Source organism: Lasioglossum baleicum, unplaced genomic scaffold (assembly GCF_051020765.1).
Source record: "Lasioglossum baleicum unplaced genomic scaffold, iyLasBale1 scaffold0021, whole genome shotgun sequence".
Taxonomy (NCBI): domain Eukaryota; kingdom Metazoa; phylum Arthropoda; class Insecta; order Hymenoptera; family Halictidae; genus Lasioglossum; species Lasioglossum baleicum.
The window spans coordinates 3,880,433-3,901,674 of NW_027469081.1; the positions used below are offsets into that span (position 1 = coordinate 3,880,433).

General features: G+C 37.4%; 5 protein-coding genes across 5 annotated transcripts; all 5 read right to left on the bottom strand.

Moving 5' to 3' along the window:
• Positions 1-1,313: 1,313 nt before the first annotated feature.
• Positions 1,314-4,137, bottom strand: LOC143219258 (odorant receptor 10-like). Its single transcript, XM_076445261.1, has 6 exons — positions 3,952-4,137; positions 3,598-3,850; positions 3,419-3,519; positions 2,544-2,888; positions 2,184-2,459; positions 1,314-1,493 (listed from the first exon to the last, which is right to left on the bottom strand). The coding sequence occupies exons 1-6, from the start codon at positions 4,135-4,137 to the stop codon at positions 1,431-1,433; spliced, it is 1,224 nt and encodes a 407-aa protein (XP_076301376.1). The 3' UTR covers positions 1,314-1,430.
• A 1,769-nt stretch (positions 4,138-5,906) lies between these two features.
• LOC143219289 (odorant receptor 13a-like) lies at positions 5,907-10,251 on the bottom strand. Its single transcript, XM_076445305.1, has 6 exons — positions 10,045-10,251; positions 9,362-9,614; positions 9,154-9,257; positions 8,097-8,432; positions 7,069-7,344; positions 5,907-6,540 (listed from the first exon to the last, which is right to left on the bottom strand). Exons 1-6 carry the CDS (start codon positions 10,237-10,239, stop codon positions 6,472-6,474), a joined length of 1,233 nt encoding a protein of 410 aa, XP_076301420.1. The 5' UTR covers positions 10,240-10,251; the 3' UTR covers positions 5,907-6,471.
• An 846-nt stretch (positions 10,252-11,097) lies between these two features.
• On the bottom strand, positions 11,098-15,478 carry LOC143219259 (odorant receptor 49b-like). Its single transcript, XM_076445263.1, has 5 exons — positions 14,779-15,478; positions 13,830-14,082; positions 13,664-13,764; positions 13,187-13,573; positions 11,098-11,457 (listed from the first exon to the last, which is right to left on the bottom strand). Exons 1-5 carry the CDS (start codon positions 14,971-14,973, stop codon positions 11,098-11,100), a joined length of 1,296 nt encoding a protein of 431 aa, XP_076301378.1. The 5' UTR covers positions 14,974-15,478.
• A 426-nt stretch (positions 15,479-15,904) lies between these two features.
• LOC143219260 (odorant receptor 10-like) lies at positions 15,905-18,788 on the bottom strand. The gene is made up of 7 exons (XM_076445264.1): positions 18,439-18,788; positions 17,224-17,476; positions 17,038-17,138; positions 16,637-16,964; positions 16,561-16,573; positions 16,227-16,482; positions 15,905-15,967 (listed from the first exon to the last, which is right to left on the bottom strand). The coding sequence occupies exons 1-7, from the start codon at positions 18,631-18,633 to the stop codon at positions 15,905-15,907; spliced, it is 1,209 nt and encodes a 402-aa protein (XP_076301379.1). The 5' UTR covers positions 18,634-18,788.
• Positions 18,789-19,364: 576 nt separating this feature from the next.
• Positions 19,365-20,794, bottom strand: LOC143219261 (odorant receptor 13a-like). The gene is made up of 3 exons (XM_076445265.1): positions 20,380-20,794; positions 19,856-20,128; positions 19,365-19,617 (listed from the first exon to the last, which is right to left on the bottom strand). The coding sequence occupies exons 1-3, from the start codon at positions 20,641-20,643 to the stop codon at positions 19,555-19,557; spliced, it is 600 nt and encodes a 199-aa protein (XP_076301380.1). The 5' UTR covers positions 20,644-20,794; the 3' UTR covers positions 19,365-19,554.
• Between the last annotated feature and the right edge of the window lie 448 nt (positions 20,795-21,242).

The following is a 21,242-nucleotide window of genomic DNA, read 5'->3' on the forward strand; positions in this document are numbered from 1 at the left end:
GAATTTATTTCGAATCAATTCCTTCATGCATGCCGTTCGTTTCGTACGAATCGCACGCTCGCCACAGTGCGCCGAACCATTGACAAAAATCGAAAAAGTCACTGCTTCATATCGATTTAAAACAATGTTCATACTATGTCAAAATAAATCAGTTTTTGAGAAAAAGATTTAAAAAATTCAGTAGGAAATTAGTTACAAGCGAATCTGTACGCGAATTTTAGGAAGATCAAATAGTAGACGTTTGTTGTTCAATTAACACAGATCTACAAAGCGTATTTGTTAAATTTTCAATATAGGTCCACATGAAGAAGTTGTATAATGCAACTTTTAGTATTTCTTCCACAATTCCGATCATTTGCTATTTATGAAAAAAATTTAATTTAAAACGACGTTTCAGTTTCGGAAGAACTGAACTGCGAATTCATATATCTACTGAAAACCACCAATAAAACAAAATTTTGTTTATAAATATCGTTTTTTAATGTTTAAATAAATACTATATTTATAATAATATCATATTGTGATTGCTCTCAATATAAATAAAAAACCACTTTGTTTCATGTCTCTATCATAAACAGAACAAAAGTTATTGAATTTTGTCCAAGAAACAGGCATTCCGGCGCACTGTGGATCGGTGCGAGCTGAGCTAAGCTCGACTGGATTGATCGAGCCGGTCGAGTACTCGCATCGATGCAAGTAACTCGCACCGATGCGAGCCGATGACGTCGGCGCGAGTAGCTCGCTTCGATGCGGGTAGCTTGCATCGATGCGAGCTACTCGCATCGTGCGAGCCGCTCGCTTCGTGCGAGTACTCGACTCGACTCGACCAATCGAGTCGAGCTTAGCTCGGCTCGCATTTTGCGAGTACTCGAACAGCCCTAATGCAGAGTTGTTTTGACTCAATTGTAGACTCTCCTACATCTATTTACTTAATTATTTATTTGTTTAAATGAGATGTGGCATATTTCAAGTTTTATGCTCAATATCTCATTGAAACCTTCGTAAAAAGGACATTTGAATGGAACAAAATTACTCTTCATACGCTCTCATATGAAAAACTGCCACGACAACAAACAGAACAACGCTTATTATAACGAATGTCTTTTTCGGTCAGAACCAACATTTTTTATTATATCGTATTTCGTATCCGTGAACAAATTCAAAGTGGAAGATAACGTGGGGGTAACGTAGAACTAGCGATCTGAAAAATGCCTGCTTCTCATACTCGTCGATGGGGTGGTTCGGTCGCTCTCTACTGAAAAGTCTCAATATGTGAACGCACGATTGATCATACTAATTTTCTACAATAATGGAACTCTACATATCTGCAATTATAATATGTTCTTGAATTTTATTAAACTATACACTCGTCTGTTTAAAATGTCATCAGTTTATACAACAGTACTTTACAGAACGGGGACGAAACATGTTCACGTTTCAGCGTCATTCGAATTCTTCAACAGTGTAAAGTACGATACTCCAGTACTTATTACCTGCAACAAGCAGAAATACCAATTTTCAAACATCAATTTTTTTCGTAAGATTTTTTATATTCGATAGCTTTCGAAACTATTCGGTTGGCAAGAAAGTAATTTCGGTATTTCAAGGTGAAATAAATATGCTAATTTTTCTATTCAAGCAATGAACTTTAACCAGTAAAATATTTTCTGGTAGCTTTATAACTCTGCGCTGATAAAACTTCAAAATTTTCCCAAAATTGGGTTTCATTTCACCTTAAAATACCGAAATTACTTTCTTGCCAAACCAATACAGGGTGTCTCAAAATTCCTTCAACGTCCACAAATGGAAGGTTTCTGAGATCATTGGAAGCGACATTTACCTTTGCAAAAATGACGTCCGCGGCTTTGTTTAGGAGTTATTAACGAAAAACTACGGACCAATCAGAGCGCGGATACATCGCATTGATTCTGGCTCGGCCAACGGCGACGCCACGCTATGCGGGACCTGTCGCCGAATCGGACTGTTCTAGCCGCGCTCTGATTGGTCCGTGTTTTTCATGAATAACTCTTTAACGAAGGCGCGGGCGCCATTTTTGCAAAGGAAAATGTCGCTTCAAGTGATCTCAGGAATCTCCCATTTCCGGATGTTGAAGGAATTTTGAGACACCCTTTATGATTTCTTCGAGAATCCAACCGACTGGATAAATGCATTGCATCGATTACCGTAGTATAGGTCTGGAGGGAAACAGGAAAAAATTTGTAGGCGCTGATGTAACAAGGTTCACTGGACCTAACGAGAAGAAATAGCAGATCGTTCCGCATCATTTTTCCATGTTTATTCATTGGAAAATATGTCCATGGAATTCCATATGCCCACTCGGCCACTTTCAAGCTCTCTTCGATTAAACGATCGCAGCTGTACGTGAACATTAACAATTGCGCCAAGCAGCCGAGCATGTGAGATGCAAAAGTCATTTTTTTCGACGGCAGTGCATCTGCCTGTAAAATGTACATATATCTCATTTATTAGCTTAGGGAGTGTCTGATTCTAGTACAATCAGATGAAACAATAAGTATACTAACCATTAGCAGCTGATACGCGTCAAGACAGAGTATCAGGGTAAATAATATAACTTGTCCTAAAGCATAAATATTAAACACTTCGTTAAGCTTTTTACAATATGCCAGAAGAGCCTTATGCTGTTGAATATATGTCTTGAACGTGGCGTAGCAGTCAGCACCATAATTCGAATCGTTCGAGTGTGAATTTGAAGACATTTGAACGAATCTCTCTGAACAGTACCTACTCTCCAGACTCTCGAGTCTATGATGCAGAATACGAAATTGCGTGGCTACGTGTAGGTTCATCAGGCACTGAAAATTATCGTAGCTGTGGTAGACCACGCCGATCTTGATCAAGCAAACGATCTGCACTGAAACAGATTCAAATTTATGGATTGCAAGAGGGTTTGGACATTTGAAATGTAATTAACTCTTGATCGATCAAGGGGTAGCAAACATTATTTTATCTATTCTCACTTTGTAAACGCGTGAATATTCCATAAAAATAAATAATATTCTAGCTAGGCTTTCATTTCCACTATTTAAATGTTTTTTAAATGTTTACACAGGAAAGTTTTTCTGGCTACCAAGACTATTAATCCTTTGCACTCGAGTGGCAACTCTGAGGTGCCACTAAAAATTGATACACCATTATTTAAACTATGTTGTACATTATCAAATTTGTACTTAATAGCTTACTAAACATTTCAAGTATTGTACGTGTAAATCAGATCAGTTTCATATGAACAGAATAACAAAAATCCAATAAAATGGAAATATTCTAGGATCAGAAGAAAATTTTCCTTCTTGAATAAAAATAACTCCGAGCGCAGAGGGTTAATGATTTATTTCCAACGAACACGAACTGTTGAACAAACAAAATTAAATAGTCGTACCTGAATAATATACACGATCTCGTAATACGGTGAAAAGGGAATTACGCTCATCCATATGTTCCCAACAAGCAGTCTATCCGACTCGTTCCTGCCTATATTTTCTGTAATAACAAAACAATTAGCATTTAGGATTGAGGATCAACTGAAACTTTAACGAAGATATTTGAAAAACGATTTACCAAAAAATGGGATCGCGGCGTAGCCTAATACCGTTACATGTACAAGGATGGTAAAACTCCAGATGAAAATCTTGGCAGTCCTTTGGCAAGCCAGCAACATTCTCCTCTCGTGTTCAGTGTATTCCGAGTCTATGAATTCATGTTGCAAATGGAGAATCAAGTTAAAAAATTTCCGTTTGGATGGATGTATAGCGATCAGCTTGAAGAGGCTGTTGAATATTGATACAGCGTTGATCATGTTGTAGAGTTGTGTCTATAAACAATGAAAGATTACAGTGTGGACTAATCATTTAGATAACAATAAACTAAATAGGTGTATCTGATTGTATCTGCTGAAGAAGTTCGTATACTCACGCTGAAATCTGGACTCAAGAACATAGCATCATACGCCACAATACTGAACAGATAAATTAGCTGGATGTACGTAATAAATATTATAATACCACTGAATATTTTCTCGCGTCCGGTTACCATCCAGAAACCAAAATACTTCATAAACGGGATCATTAAGTTTATAGTAAAATCGGTGGACTTCTTCATCGTGTTTAATTACTCCGAAGATAGTTAACAGTTGCTTCGAAATCAGTGTCGATAGAGCGATATTATGGTTGATCAGTGCCAATCTATTATACAGGGTGTCTCAAAATTCCTTCAACATCCAGAAATTGAAGGTTCCTGAGATCATTTGAAGCAACATTTTGATTTTGAAAAACACGGACCAATCAGAGCACGAGCTAACAGTTGGCGCGCCGCACAGTGGGCCCAAACGCCAATCTAGCTGATAAAAAATCATAGTGATCAAACGCAGCTTCCTATTGCAACTTGTATGGAGTCGTTGTAACCGGGAGACTTCAATCTTTAAATTTATGGTAATTTGGAGCACAACAAAATTTTTTAAAACTTTTTATAGTCATTTACATTAATGTGATTTTAGAGAGAAGAAGCATTTCCGCGGAAATTAAAGTTACTAGCGTTTTTAGTCACAAAATGAACTGAAACCGACACTAAAATAAAAACCTCATATATTTACAAACATACACACTTGATTAGAGACTTATTTACACTTCTAGTTATAAATACATCGTTTCAGTTTTGTACACACATCCATGCACTGAATACACACCTACATTATAGGAGAGATACTGACGTTCTCTGGACAGGGAAATATAGCCATTTTTCCCAAAAATTCGTGTTTATTACGGGAAAACCCTTACGACCGAGACCGATTCCTCCCAACCATGATTGAGAGCTCGCGGCCGCAGCCAAGGCCCCGCGGTCGCGCCCGATCCTTATTTTATGATAGACAGGTAGTCACCAGTTACTTGACTTGCACAGAAAACCGAAAGTCTTGGATTCTAAAAACATTTATAATAAGCAGAATCCTGTTCAGAGTTTACATCGATTACTGAATGTTCGTCTATCGCCGTGTGGGCACACAGTCATCGATGCTTTTCATGTTTACTTGTGCAATTTTTTCTTTAATCCTGTCAATTTTCAGAATATTAAAAAAAATCTTGCGGACGTCATTTTTGCAAAGGAAAATGTTGCTTCAAATAATCTCAGGCACCTCACATTTCCGGATGTTGAAGGAATTTTGAGACACCTGTATATACTGTATATACAGTGGGTGTACAAAGTATTCGTACACCTTTTAAAATCGAATAACCTTTTCAAAGTTCGACCCAGCAAATTTTCATTTCACCGGCACAGATAAAAAATTTAAAAATCGTGACTAACGTCTCAATGAAACTGTTGGGTCCAATTTTGGAAAAGTTATTCGTTTTTAGAAGGTGTACGAATACTTTGGTACACCCACTGTAGAAATGTTCCGCTTTTGTTCCTCTCTCGCCTCACAATTGTCCTCGCCCTTCGCCACATCGCTGACAGAAGTGGAATCGCGCACGCCAGCTGTCAACTACGATCATCAGAAGGTGGGGATGATTGTTAAGGTTCGATTATGACGGACAAATGCTATACAGTTTGATGCAATTATAATGCTATTTCTATAGAGAACCGTAGTTTATTCATAATCACGAAATCTATTCACATCTAGTCACATCGTTCGCAATATTGAATCGGAATTGGCATTTGTTAGTTGTAGACGATGTGCGAGAGCTTTTGTTGTAAATTGGGGACGTGTTATATTGTTCTATCGTATCCACAATGATTTTCATCTTTTATTTCTTGGTCATACATTTATCACAACTATTTTTATTTCTTCTTTGTACACACACACACTACTTTTTACACACATTAAAATGAACTACACACTCTATGCCACGATAAAAAAACTGTACGATATGATACTTGGGAATATGAAAAAGGGACTGCAGGAGACGTAGGGTTGTTGTTGGAAATATTGATGACGTGCTGAAGTACATTCGAAGTTAGAATAATATATAGTACGCCTTCATCTAGTGTTACTGAAAGTTTCGGTTTTATTTGATCTTTGATCTTCAATATGGTGCTTGAATAAATAACACGATGCATGTCGAACCCTAATTGATACTTCTCAAAATGGCGTATAGAGACGCTGAAGTATGCAGGGGATAGTCTAAAACACGACGGATGGATTCGATGACGAAAGAGAATTGTTGACTTCGCGGAATAAAGTTTCCTTTGACATCGTGGTAGTGTGTGACAAACTTTCAGTGAAAGAACGTGCACGTAAAAATCATGGAGGTAACTAAAATGTGTTTATTTACACGTACATTAAAAATTAAAAAACTCATGCCTGCCAAATTCCATATCATATCTATTGTACATATAATATCATATATCTATATTTTATAATTCTTATAACTTCATACCTAATTTGTATATTTACATAGAATATACAGCACAACTGGATGTATAACAGTGATGCAGAAAATATTACAATCCCATTTCGTGAGAAGAGTTTTGTTTTAACAGTGTGAAGTATGACATTGCAGTGCTCAGTACCTGCAATACAGAAACACGATCACGCCCTAGGTATTTGTGATTCACAAATCTATAAACTTACTCTAATGAATTGAATATATATTTTCTAATGGAAATTTTCTAATAAATTTTCTAGTACAAGTCTGAAAAATAGTGGAATATAAAATTTTATGGAATTCAATAACATTTTCTAATCTACTGACACGGATTTATTCGGGAAGCAAACTTTGCCAAAGTCCACTGTTTACTAATCACTAAACTGCGAATGCTTATTCAATTTTCAATTTTTGTAGGCAAATTTTAAGAAAGTGGAATCACGTGAAATGTTATTTTCAGTGGTAGTAGTCTTTGTAGATCTCAAATGAATAAAAATCGTCCCAAATTCTGTGAAATTGTATTTCCTAGCATTTTTTAATCACTTAGACTTAGACTACTCAATGAAACAAAATTCTGATGTTCTTCAAAATTTCTAACATAAAATTAAACAAAATTCTATGCACAATTTGGATTTGGAATATGTTAATAGGAAACAAAATTATTCATAATTACGCTCGTGTAAGTTTCCAGTGAAACTGCAAAAAATTTGTTCGCAGTTAGACAGCAAGGCCGCGTCGTTCTCATCACAACAAATTGCAAATCCCTTCGAAGCTGTTTTCCAAATTTATCCATGGAGAACTTCATCCACGGGACTGCGTACGCAGCTGTGGCTATTGCTGCACTTTCGCGTATCAAGCAATCACAACTGTACGTGAACATTAACAGCTGACACATACTCGACGTCAAAAGGTTTACAAATATAATACGCCTCGTTATCGGTACATCTGCCTACAATGTATGTACCATAATCTAATTAGTTTCAACAATACATTACTGGCCAAAAGTTTGAAATCACTTGCTGTTTATTGTAAAAATCGAATATACCGATAAATTTTGAAATGATCCATCGTTATTAGTAGACTGCGGATCTTTATGCAAAATAAAAATATTCTGCATATTTTTTGGGAAGCACAAATAAAATAAAAAGTAATTTCATCCCTTAATGATTTTGTTACGTTAAAAACAACATTACGATATTCTTGAATTTATCCAATCTATCACTGTTTTATATTTCGCCCCACTAATTTCTTGATAAATGCATAAAGATCCGCAGTAGAGTTATTAGCAATTTCTTATGTCCATAATGCTATTGTATCTTTTATACACCGAGTGTAAAACAATGCTCGAAATGCACTTTTGAAAAAAGGGACATCTTTGGCAACTTCTACAAGAAGCATGGAAGCACGGAAAAATATCAAATTAGAAACATTCGAAAAACTAATGGCCGGGATGCCCTGAATATGTCAAGCTGTTATTAAATATAAAAGAGGTTTTTTAATGAATAAGATAAAAAGAAAATACAAACTGTAAAACATGCTGCTCGTAAGTTTCTTGACGAATAAATCTTGCTTGCTTGCTCTAAAGGCATCCAGTTTTTCTTAGAAATATCCTGTCTCTCTGAATTTACACCGTGATTCCAAACTCTTAGCCGGTAGTGCATAGCAAGACATTCTAAGCGGAAACTTGATAGTCATACTGACCAAAATCGCTTGATATCCCACGAAACAAATCAGCAAGCTGAATGTCAGCACTTGCGCAAGTACGATCGGACTGAAGATGTGTTCAAGCTCGGCGCAGTACGCAATGAGCGCTTGATGTTGCTGCACGTAACTTTTGAATGTGTAGTACTGTTTCTCCTGCGACTGCAGCGCACGGTCGTTCCATTTTTCGTGTTTGTAATCGGCGCTTTGTGATCTATGAATGTTCTTCAATCTGTTTTGCAATATGCGAAACTGGCCGGCTACGTGCAGGTTCATGATGCACAGGAAATTGTCGCAGCAAATGTAACATACGCCCACGTGATACAGAGATAGGACCTGAATAAAATAACGAAGTGTAGGGAAAACAATGAAAAGTGTTTCATCTTCACCGAATCATCTGCTTAAATCAAAAGAAAATTGTGTATCAAGAGTTTCCATTTTAAGATCGAAGTACGTAAGTTTAAAACAAATTATATTATATGTACTATGTTAGGAAATATTTTATGTGTTTTTGAGACACAAGCATTTTTTGGAAAAATTTAAGTGATCTCCGATGGACTTGAGTATTGTGATTTATAAAAAATATCAATCCTTCTTAAGAGAAAATGATTTTATCAGGGGAGACGAACTGGTGGCTTCCATCCCCACTCTTCTCTCCGGCTTGCCCCATCTACTTGGATGCTGAACGGAGGTGGAAGAGTGGGGAATCATGCCCATCATTATGGCACACGGGTTGGTCGGAAGTGGGAGGACCGTCGCAGTGGTAGTGGGGGTTCTCTGGCTCTAGTTGGAGAAGTTGGTCACACGTGATACATTAATAATTAGACTGCGGATTTTATACATTTATGACAAAAACGGGTACGTACAACTTAAAACAGTGGACATATTAAAAAGATTTAAGGCCACCAGTGTATTAGTTTCACCTTAATAAGATAATTAAAAGAAGAAAGACATGTTTACTTGGCTCCAATATCTTGCAATCAATGCAAATATTTTTTATTTTACATAAAGATCCGCAGTCCATTAATAATATTTTTTTCAGGAAATTAATAATCACCTGCAACACAAAAGTTATTTCGAAGTATGGCGTCAAAGTCCACGGCAAATTGATCCACATATTGAACGGAAGTATCCTGTCCGAGTCATTTCTGCCAACATTTGCTAAAACAGAAAGTATTCGAAGAATTAATTAAAAATTTCGCTCGTAAATTCAAATTAGAATGAATTAAAAAATTACGTTATAGTTAGATGGTTTGTTGATTTACCTACAATTGGCCTGATCGCATAACCCATAATGGAGGCCTCCGTGAAGAAAGTAAAGATGCAGATAAAGTAAGTGCAGACGCGTTTCCAACTAAGAAAGATCATTTGCTCATATGGTGCATAGTTCGAGTGCCAAAAGTTTCTGTCCATGTACTCGACCAAACCTAGAAATTTCTTTTTATGCAAGGATATAATGAATATCTTGAGCAACGCGATGTTCAGGCACATAATGTTGCACGCGATATACGTTCGAGCCTGCAATAAAAACGACTACTTGAATTCAAATTCAACTTTCAATCATTATATGTGCCCATAATTATGAAAGTGGTGAAAATCAAAATTGAACAAAGAAATGACATTTCACATCACATTATTTTAAACTGAATTAATTCAATGCAATTTTTACAATATCGTCAACAATGACCCGTTACATAGTGTTTGTTATTTCAACATTATATGGAATTCATTTAGTGTTAATATCCTTTTCCTTTAAATATCTTGAAATAAGAAATACACGACTTATAGGCCACTTTCATCACCATGAGCACAATTATTATAAATTTCAAAAATTGCACTTACTCAAAAATAGTAACCTAGATCAAGTTTGATAAAATTTGGTGCGACGAATGTGTAAAATGCATAAGCTCTCGTGGAACAAGTACATAAATAATTGGCACACACTTACACCGAAGTCATCCCACGTGTGAAAAAGGTCCTCCGCCTGCACCCACACACCAAAAACAATAGCAATCACAGTGTAGATTAGCGTACCATTCCTCAAACGTTGTTCGAAAGGATTATCCGCGAACCAAATTCCGACACACTTCATCAAGATAGCTGATAGAACGATAGAAAAACCTTTGCCATGCTTTAAGCCCATGGCGAATTTCGAATAGCCGCATTCGAATATCTCGATTTCGGATTTCGAGTCTGGCGATTTTTCTTTGATCTGTGAGTCATACTTTATTCGTCTATTATGCGCTCTGTATTCATTCTTAATTCAGTCTTTATAGCAAGAGGGCGGTCCGATCACGTGCAACCGCAATTGCTACTTTTGAATAACGCAGCTGTGCAAGGGACGGATGAGTTATTCACGATTCAGGGGATATAGCCGTTACGTCGAACGCTGGTCGCCGATCAAACACCACTTTTTGATAAAGAAAGGCTCTTTTCTGACGACAAAAGAATGGCCTTCCTTGGGAAGAACAAAAGGAATTGTAGCTTCTGTGGAAAGAGCGGCTTTCGTGACGCGACACTGGGGGACATACTGCGAAATAACTGATAGATAAAGTGTTTTCTTCATATATTTTATTCGGTAAGTGTTTTTATTTACAATACTGAAAAGATTAAACGCTTTATTTACCATTTTTCTCCGGCGTTCGTGAGGGTTTCGCTCGAAACACTGTGTTATTAATAGATTGCATGCAGTTAAACCTGTAATTGTTTAGAATATAGTATTGTCTATAAATTTTGTACAAATCTTGCTTTTCGTACATCTTCGAACGATGTAGTAGAATTACGAATTTTCGAGGTCGTTCATCGTTTGTCTCAACAGCGTGAAGTATGAGACAGCTGTACTCCATACCTGCAATAATATTTGGAATATCAAAATTTCCGTAGCGGATCGAGAATTAATCTGTTCATGAAAATGATTGGAATAATTCACATCGATTTTATATCGTTCATTCAAATTTCTTTTGAAGTTGATTCAATTTTATTTCTGCAGCTCTAAATGACATTACGTCTTCAGAAAAGTGGTAAGCTTTATAGGTCGATTAAAATTATTTTTGATGTAGATGGCGCTTTTTTTTATAATTTTTCGTACCTTCGTGTACGTTTGCAAAGATACAGGGAAGAATCCTTTGGCTGTTAAGCAACAAGGAACTCTGGATCTCATGATAACTAGTATGACGTCCTTTCGCAACATTTTTCCATATTTATTCATAGGCGAGTAAGACCACGGTGAACTGTAAGCTGCTGTTGCTACATTCAGACTTTCCTGAATCAAACCGTCGCAGCTATAGGTGAACATCAGCAGCTGAACGGAGCAGGTCGCAAAGAAAAATAGAAAAGTGCAACGTCTGCCAACTGTAGTTGCCTGAACATGAGATGAGCATATACTTTGTAGGTTTGTAGAGGATCTTCCTTGAATATTTAATTAAGGCGACTTCAGGTTTGAAAAATAGAAGCGAATTGATACTAAGTAGAGATACTTGTGAATGGGTAATCTCGATTTAACTTGAAATTTTTATTGTAGTTTGTTTCTTGCGGATTAGTTTCAGTTATACAGATTTTCGTTGGGTAAAAATGCATTTTTCCAAGTAATGGAAAAACCAAATTTGCAACTATGGATCCACTTATAGTAAATCCGCATTTACTGTCCGGGGTCGCCTGTGCGATCGCTGTCATGTGCCTGCCCACTCCACTGTCGGCCAATGTACAATGTTTCTTAAATGTCCATTACATTCTTAAACGATAATATTAATTAAAATTATTAAAAACTCTCGTTACAATAAGCATTCAAAGATCAAACTTTTTCAGATACCGTTTTTCACCGAAAAAATTCCTTTTTTTCGTTACGATGCCTCGGAAAACCTAGTGAACATTATGAGCTCATTTTTTATGGACAGTATACGCGTCTATATTTACTTGGAATTAAAAATTTTTGTTAATAACTTTAAAAAAGAAAATACTCTGTGAACTGAAGAGATCCGTCAAAGTCTTTCACCTTTGACAAGAGACAAGTTAAAAAGTTAAAAAAATTGGATGCTCTAATAAAGTGGTACATTTTCAGCAACGTTTTCCCTAAAAGATCCTGCAACGTACTCGTCCCAACTCATTCCGGTTTGCAAATTATAATAGTTTGCGCAATTGCGCGGCGCGATTCGCGTCGCACGTCGCAAGGGGTTCTTTTCCAGCAGACGACGCTCGCGCGTGAACACTCGCACATCGCTGGAGTACACTCACACACTGCTAGACCACGTATACGTACGCGAGGATTGCAAGAGTCCGGGATCCACTTCTGATTTCTCGATAATGCAAAGAGGGGGTTTTTTAGTAGTCAAAATCGCTAGATGAAAGATCAATCTAGTGCGCTGTTTGCCTCAAAAGGCCTTCTTTTACGTTTTCGAGCAATGGTTTTGCAATATTTGGCTGCATGTTGCCCGTCAGATGGCGCTGCAGTCACGCCGGCGTACTAGTCTCTCCGACGTGCAACATGCAGCCGAATATTGCAAAACCATTGCTCGGAAACGTAAAAGAAGGCCTTTTGAGGCAAACAGCGCACTAGATTGATCTTTCATCTAGCGATTTTGACTACTAAAAAACCCCGTCTTTGCATTATCGAGAAATCAGAAGTGGATTCCCGAACCCTTGCAATCCTCGCGTACGTATACGTGGTCTAGCGGTGTGTGAGTGTACTCTAGCGATGTGTGAGTGTTCACGCGCGAGCGTCGTCTGCTGGAAAAGACCCCCTTATTGACACCATAAATCGAATGTTCGAACTTCCTAATTTTCATTTTTTTATGGGACTTTCACTAACATATTTCTGGCATTTCTCCGATTAAAATGACACCATACAGGATGTAATCTCAATTATATTCAGTGATTTAATCGACGATGAAAGTCTCGGGCGCAAGGATGGACAGCGACAACGCAGGTCTTTGAACTGTGCCGACGACGGCGACATGCTTCGGCCACCGCGATCCGTATTTCATTCTGTCCTTCTCTATGTTCGGCTCTCTATTGAAGTCCCGGCGCGGTAGACGCGGTCATAAAAAATAATGTCCCTAAACGATCACTGTCCGTGCAGGTCACGGCTGTTTGACAGTAAATGCGGATTTACTGTAATATAGTAAAAACACCAAATACAACATTTTACTTGTACTAACCATAAGCATTTGAAACCCACTGAGACATATCAGCATGCTAAAGATGAATACTTCCGCCAACGCTATCAGATTGAACACTTCTTCAAGCTTGTTGCAAAACGCAATAAGCCTCTTGTGCTGTTGGACACATTTCTTGAACATCATGTAAGAATTCTCTGTGGCACTTGGCACTCGCGAGGCCGAATCTTCAACAACATCCTCACACTTCAGGTTTGATAGTCTGTACTGCAGTATTCGAAATTGTGTGGCCACATGAAGATTCATGATGCACAGAATATTGTCGAAACAAAAATGACAAAGACCAGACTGATATATGAGTAGAACCTGTTTCGATGGGTAGGTGAACATTCAATTACTCACGATTTTCAATAATTTGCTACAATCATTCTCGTAATAAGGAAGACACGATAATACCTGCACAAAGAACGTTATTTCGAAGTATGGTGTAGTGTAGAACGGCACCTTCGGCAAGTTAAATGGAAACATCCTTTCCGATTCGTTTTTCCCAATGCTTACTACAATTAAAATACTAGACTAGTACAAACTGTTACACGTTTAACTACGCATTGAGTCGACTTACCAATCAGTGGGCCTAGGACGTAGCCAACTAATGTCATATGCGAAAAGAAGGTGAAGAAACTGACGAAAATCGCACAGCTACTTCTGCATGCGTCTACTATCGTTTTCTCGTAGGTGTCATAGTCTGCCTCCAAAAAATGTCGTCGTAAATGGACCAGTAAAACCAAAAATTCCTTCTTATACACGAACATCACACACATTTTGAACAGATCATTGAACGTGCATAGGATATTGACAAGTGCATACAGAAGATCCTGCGGATATTATGAACCATAATGCGTACTCACTGAACCCTTAAGCGTACCTTCAAAATGTAATTTAAGAATGCAATGGTTCAATTTAATTAGAAACGTAATGAGATAGTAAAAAATCATCTAAATCCACACTAACAATTGTATATTCAGTAGGCCCTCGATTAACCAGATCCCGATTATAAACAAATATGCGTTTAAATATGATTATACCATGAAGGGAAATAAATTTTCAAAAATAAAAAATGTACATTTTAATTATGTCCCTCCGGTCTCGATTATCCATCGGGCTGTAATTTACCAATACTAACCCTTTGCGGTCCGCGCGGAATTCGCAATTTCGTACCAGCCGGTCCGCACAGATTTCGCCACAGTCGCTTATTCACTTGGTACCGTTTACTTTGAAAAGCATTTATAATTATAATATAAGACGAAAATGAAGAATAAAAAAACAAAAAAAATTTTTCCGAGTGACACTCGACATAGGACGTGCCAGAACGAAATGCGATGTCGAGTCACAGTCGACATAGGACCGCAAAGGGTTAATCGAAGTCCTACTGTAATTTCAATCGTAAACATTTCTCATTTATCGCAAACACAAATGCACGCATACCGAACTCCGAATTCCGAACTGAGTTACGATTTGCGAGGATTAGACGCCTTTCACCATCGAAGTACATGAGATTCGTAAACACTTACACCAGCGTCCAGACCCCCGCGAATGAAATCTAACGACAGCACGAAAACACAGAGAGATACCATGAAGATACTATAACATGCAGCGAAGGTTCGACAACATAGCTCGATTCGGTTCTTGGACGTCCAAATACCGGTCAACCTCAAGAAAATCGATGCTAGAGAGAGTGCAAAATCGTCGGAACCTATCCCGAACATATTCAGTTATGAGCAATTCACTAACAAGTTCTGACATTGATCTTGCACATGCTACGGTCAACCTTCGTTTTCTTGGCACACTTACATCAATTCAGTCGTTTTCCAGTCCCTTTGATTGGCTCGCATTCCATATTCAACTGCTGTATACTTTGTATTTAGTCTTATTACTACTTGCACGTACAGGTTCGATTGCAAGGGAAAATGAAAAACCTATTACCATGCATCTACACATGCATTTATAATTGGCGTCCCTTCATCGTGGTACGCAAGACCATAAGCCATGCAACGTAATTGTTCCAGCATTATAGCCCTCTGTGAATCATGATCGTGGCTAAAAGACACGCGACTGACAGAAAGATAAATACAAAGTTGAACATATGTTTGAAGAAACCACCTTGTGAAGCAACTACTCGTTTTTTGCAACAAGAAAGTGGTTTTCTTCGTAACATCGTTCAACTTCATCGCGAGCTGGATTACTTGTGAAGTTACAGGTCCGGAAAATGGAACGTAAATGCAATTTTTCACGACATCCGCACGTACGTAGGTAATAATGATTATTATTGGACTGCGGATATTTATGCAACTATGGCTTTTGAAAATGTTGTAAAAGTGTTAGGATATAAAATATGACAGAATTTAGTACGATTTTGGTTTATTTCAGATCTAAAAAGGCTACTATGTACCACGGAAAATCAGATTCTACTTTATTTCGCTTTCTTAAAATTGCATAAACATCCGCAGTCTAATTATTATAAATTTGGTGGATACTTTCGCGGGCACGGTGTTGTAACACAGATTCATACACAGTCAATGCGAAATATTTTAATAAGGATACAGTGAACCGAGTCACATAACATTTACAGTAAAATGTTCAACATTTCTTTCATTATACTAAAACTTAACATCTTGGAAAGATATACGAGAATCAAGACTATTTGAAATCATCCATCGTCTGTCTCAACAGCGTGAAGTATGACATAGCTGTAGTCCACACCTACGAGAAGCAAAGCACGTCATTTTACTTGTACATATTTTCGATGATCTGCATCAAATGATGTGGAATGATAATTCATTTTAACATTTGAGAATATCAATATTTGCATAGCTGATGGAGAAAGATCATTCTAAATTATAAATATCAAATATCGTGTCCGCGAAAATTATTGTAATCACTCACATCGCACTTGTACGCATGTTTCAAATTTTATGTGCCTCACGAATAATTAATAACTAAAACGAAATTATCATCGTACCTTCGTGTACGTTTCCAAAGATATTGGGAAGAATCCTTTAGCTGTTAGGCAACAAGGAACTCTAGATCTCATGATAACTAGTACGACGTCTTTTCGCAACATTTTTCCATATATAGTCATAGGCAAGTAAGCCCACGGAGAACTATAAACTGCAGGTGCTACTTTCAGACTTTCCTGAATTAAACCGTCGCAGCTATAAGTGAACATCAACAGCTGAACGAAAAAGGTGACAAGCAAAAGCAGAGCGGTATAACGTCTGCCAACATTACTATCCTAAACAAGATATGAGCATATACTTTGCAGGTTTGTAAATGACTTCAAGTAGAATTGTCACGTCAAATATGTTTCTTAATCATTTTGGGATGATTTCAACTTTAAGATACCAAGAAAGAAATTGTATTAATTCATACTAACCACAAGTATTTGCAACCCATTCACACATATCAGCACGCTAAAGATGATTATTTGCGAAAACACTATCAGACTGAATACTTCTTCAAGCTTGTTGCAATACGCAATAAGCATCTTGTGTTGCTGGACACATCTCTTGAACGTCATGTAAGAATTCTCTGCGGCACTTGGCACACGCGTGACTGGATCATCATCAACATTATCACTTTTCAGGTTTGATAGTCTGTACTGCAGTATTCGAAATTGCGTGGCTACATGAAGATTCATGATGCACAGAATATTGTCGACGCAAAAATGACATAGACCTATCTCATATGTAATTATAGCCTGATTCGATGGGTACGTAAAAATTCAATTACTCACGATTTTGCTAGAATAATTTTTGTAATAATTATACTACCTGCACAAAATAGGCTATCTCGTAGTATGGTGTGGTATAGAGCGGTGACTCCGGCAAGGCGTACGGAAAGAGCCGGTCCGATTCGTTTTTCCCAATACTTACTGCAATTAAAAAATGTCACACGACAAGTTGATCGTTCTAGTACGCACTGTCACACAAGTTTCATTCTACATTCAGTCGACTTACGAAACAGTGGGACAAGCATGTAGCCAATTAAAGTCACATGCGTAAAGAAGGTGAAGGAACCGATGAAAATAGCGCAGGTACGTTTACATGCGTCTAATATAGTTTTCTCGTTGGTGTCGTACTGCGATTCCAAAAAATGTTGTCGTAGATGGGACAGTAAATCCAAAAAGTCCTTCTTATACGCCACCAGCACACACACTTTGAATAGGTCATTGGTCGTGCATAGAATAGTGATAAGTGCATATAGTAGACCCTGCGGATGTTATGAAGAATAATACGTACTCACTAAACTCTTAAGTGTACGTTCAAAATGTAAATTAAGAATGCAATGATTCAATTAAATAGACATAGTAAAATATCATATAAATCCACTAACAGAACGCATACGTTATTCAGCACGCTCTAGTAATATCTCGTACATAATAACTGAATTCGGAATTGAGTTACGACTGCGACCAGTACCGTAACGAGGGCGTGGCCAAAGAGGCGCCCGTCACGGGCGCAACTGGGTTTGGGGCGCAAAACAAAGAATACCGACCCGGTTGAGGGTCGCTTGGACGCTTTTGAAATCTTGCAAAAAAATTACGAACTCTCATTACAAAACACGTATCCAAATCTAGACATAGAATTAAGGATTTTCATAACAATGCCTGTAACAACAGCTTCCGGCAAACGTTCGTTCAGCAAATTAAAAATGGTAAAATCGTACCTTCGTTCTTCTATTGGACAGGAGCGAACATGTCTATTATTTTAATGGAAAAAGATGTTGCCAAAACATTAAATTACAATGACGATATAATAGATGTGTTTGCAAATGAAAAAAGCAGAAATATTACTTTATAAAACATGCTGAACTGTTTTATGTTTTCATTATATTATTTTAACATATACCTATGTTTTGTATTTCTTTTATTTTGTCGTCATTGAATATGAATAGAAATTTGTTCTTATTTAGGCTGTACATTATTTATTCATACAAATACATTATTGTATACACGGGCAACTCATTTTGATGAGGTTAATAGTATTTAATATATTGCAGTTAGTAAAATTTAACTTGTTACATTAAAATTTTTAATTCTTTTGTCATTATTGGGTTACGGGGAGGCGCAAGTTAGACACTTGCCACAGGCGATTCATACCCTCGTTACGGCACTGACTGCGACAATTAGACACCATTCACAATCAAAGTACATTAGTTGCATAAACACTTACAGCAGCGTCCAGATCCCCACGAATCACATCCAAACACTCCATGAGAATACAGAGAGATGTCATTACGATAGTAAAACATGTAGCGACAGTTCGAGAGCATTGCTCGAGTCGATTCTTGGACGTCCAAATACCGGTCAACCTCAAGAAAATCGATGCTAGAGAGATTGCAAAATCGTCAGTACCTATCCCGAACATTCTTAGTTTTGAGCAACTCACTGACAAGTTCTGACATTGATCTTGCACAAGCTCTACGGTCAACCTTCACTTTCTTGGCATACTTACATCAATCCAGTCGGTTTTCAGTCGCTTTGATTGTCTCGCATTCCATATTCACCTGCTGCATGCTTTGTATTTAGTCTTATTACTACTTGTACGTAGTCGATCGATTGCAAAGGAAAATGAATGCTTCTACGCATTCATTTATAATTGCCGACCCTTCATCGTGGTACGCAAGAACATAAGTCATGCAACGTAATTGTTCTAGCATTATAGCCCTCTGTGAATCATGATCGTGGCTAAAAGACACGCGATTGCAAGAAAGATAAATACAAAGTTGAACATCTGTTTGAAGAAACCACCTGGGGAAGCAACCACTCGTTTTTTGCAACAAGAAAGTGGTTTTCTTGGTAACATCGTTCAACTTCATCGCGAGCTGGATTACTTGTGAAGTTACAGGTCCGGAATAGTGGTACGCAATTGCAATTTTTCACGACATCCGCACGTACGTAGGTAATAATAATTATTATTGGTCTGCAGATATTTATACAACTATGGCTTTTGAATATGTTGTAAAAGTGTTAAGATATAAAATATGACAGAATTTAGTACGATTTTAGTTTATTTCAGATCTAGAAAGGCTACTATGTACCACGGAAAATCAGATTCTACTTTATTTCGCTTTCTTAAAATTGCATAAACATCCGCAGTCTAATTATTATAAATTTGGTGGATACTTTCGCGGGCACGGTGTTGTAACACAGATTCATACACAGTCGATGCGAAATATTTTAATAAGGATACAGTGAACCGAGTCACATAACATTTACAGTAAAATGTTCAACATTCCCTTGATTATACTAAAACTCAACATCTTGGAAAGATATATGAGAATCAAGACTATTTGAAGTCATCCATCGTCTGTCTCAACAGCGTGAAGTATGACACAGCTGTAGTCCATACCTACGAGAAGCAAAGCACATCATTTTACGTGTACACGTTTTCGACGAACTGCAACAAATTATGTGCAATGATAATTCACTTTAATATTTGTGAATATCAAAAGATCATTCTAAATTTTAAATATCAAATATCGTGTCCGCGAAAATTATTGCAATCATTCACACCGCACTTGTACGGAAGTTTCAAATTTTATGTGCCTCACGAATAATTAATAACTAAAACGAAATTATCATCGTACCTTCGTGTACGTTTCCAAAGATATTGGGAAGAATCCTTTGGCTGTTAGGCAACAAGGAATTCTAGATCTCATGATAACTAGTACGACGTCTTTTCGCAACATTTTTCCATATAAAGTCATAGACAAGTAAGCCCACGGAGAACTATAAACTGCAGGTCCTACTTTCAGACTTTCCTGAATTAAACAGTCGCAGCTATAAGTGAACATCAACAGCTGAACGAAAAAGGTGGCAAGCAGAAACAGAGCGGTATAACGTCTGCCAACATTAGTATCCTAAACAAGATATGAGCATGTAGTTTGCAGGTTTGTCAAAGATTTCTAGAAGAATTGCCACATCAAATTGTGTTTTTTGATCATTTAGGGTGATTTTAGTTTAAGGTACAAAGAAATTGACACTAAAAAGACATACTTTTAAATGTCTAATCCCAATATCATTTCAAAATTTCTACTACACAAATTGTTATTATTCCAAATTGAATTTTTTCCTAGTTATGCAAAGGTCGAATTAGCTAACTTATACTAACCACAAGTACTTGCAACCCATTCAGACATATCAGCACGCTAAAGATGATTATTTGCGAGAACGCCACCGGACTAAATAGTTCTTCAAGCTTGTTGCAATACGCAATAAGCATCTTGTGGTGCTGGACACATTTCTTGAACATTATGTAAGAATTCTCTGTGGTACTTGGCACTCGCGAGGTTGAATCTTCAACAACATCTTCACTCTTCAGGTTTGACAGTCTGTACTGCAGTATTCGAAATTGCGTGGCTACATGAAGATTCATGATGCACAGAATATTGTCGACGATAAAATGACATAGACCAATCTCATATACGATTAAAGCCTGTTTCGATGGGTACGAAAAAAATTCAATTACTCACGATTTTGCTAGAATAATTTTCGTAATATAGAAGACATTATACTACCTGCACAGAAAAGGCTATCTCGTAGTATGGTGTGGCATAGAGCGGTGATTCCGGCAAGGCGAATGGAAAGAGCCGGTCCGATTCGTTTTTCCCAATACTTACTGCAATTAAAAAATGTCACACGACAAGATGATCGTTCTACTACGCACTGTCACAAGTTTCATTCTATTGAGTTGGCAAATAAGTTCGTTCGGTTTTTTAGAGTGGAATAAATCACAAAAACCGAACGAACTTATTTGCCAACCCAATACGTTCAGTCGACTTACGTAACAGTGGAACTAGGATATAACCAAGTATCGTCAAATGTGAGAAAAAGGTGAAGGAACCGATGAAAATCGCGCAGGTACGTTTACATGCGTCTAATATAGTTTTCTCATTGCTGTCATACTGCGATTCCAAAAAATGTTGTCGTAGATGGGCCAGTAAATCCAAAAAGTCCTTCTTATACGCGAGCAGC

Bases quoted from the DNA above. Each gene is read 5' to 3' on its own strand.
- LOC143219258 (XM_076445261.1), bottom strand. From the start codon at position 4,137: ATGAAGAAGTCCACCGATTTTACTATAAACTTAATGATCCCGTTTATG. The intron at 2,889-3,418 runs GTACGACTATTT...GTTTCAGTGCAG, and splicing joins AGATCGTGTATATTATTCAG to ATCGTTTGCTTGATCAAGAT. The intron at 2,460-2,543 runs GTTAGTATACTT...TACATTTTACAG, and splicing joins ACGCGTATCAGCTGCTAATG to GCAGATGCACTGCCGTCGAA.
- LOC143219289 (XM_076445305.1), bottom strand. From the start codon at position 10,239: ATGGGCTTAAAGCATGGCAAAGGTTTTTCTATCGTTCTATCAGCTATC. The intron at 9,258-9,361 runs GTAAATCAACAA...TTTCTGTTTTAG, and splicing joins TGCGATCAGGCCAATTGTAG to CAAATGTTGGCAGAAATGAC. The intron at 6,541-7,068 runs GTAATTATGAAT...TCTGTATTGCAG, and splicing joins CACTGGAAACTTACACGAGC to GTACTGAGCACTGCAATGTC.
- LOC143219259 (XM_076445263.1), bottom strand. From the start codon at position 14,973: ATGTTCGGGATAGGTTCCGACGATTTTGCACTCTCTCTAGCATCGATT. The intron at 13,765-13,829 runs GTAAGTCGACTC...TTTTAATTGTAG, and splicing joins CGTCCTAGGCCCACTGATTG to TAAGCATTGGGAAAAACGAA. The intron at 13,574-13,663 runs GTATTATCGTGT...CCATCGAAACAG, and splicing joins AAATAACGTTCTTTGTGCAG to GTTCTACTCATATATCAGTC.
- LOC143219260 (XM_076445264.1), bottom strand. From the start codon at position 18,633: ATGTTCGGGATAGGTACTGACGATTTTGCAATCTCTCTAGCATCGATT. The intron at 17,477-18,438 runs GTAAGTGTTTAT...TAACATCCGCAG, and splicing joins GTGGGGATCTGGACGCTGCT to GGTCTACTATATGCACTTAT. The intron at 16,965-17,037 runs GTAGTATAATTA...CCATCGAATCAG, and splicing joins AGATAGCCTATTTTGTGCAG to GCTATAATTACATATGAGAT.
- LOC143219261 (XM_076445265.1), bottom strand. From the start codon at position 20,643: ATGAATCTTCATGTAGCCACGCAATTTCGAATACTGCAGTACAGACTG. The intron at 20,129-20,379 runs GTTAGTATAAGT...TATCTTGTTTAG, and splicing joins ATGGGTTGCAAGTACTTGTG to GATACTAATGTTGGCAGACG. The intron at 19,618-19,855 runs GTACGATGATAA...TGCTTCTCGTAG, and splicing joins CTTTGGAAACGTACACGAAG to GTATGGACTACAGCTGTGTC.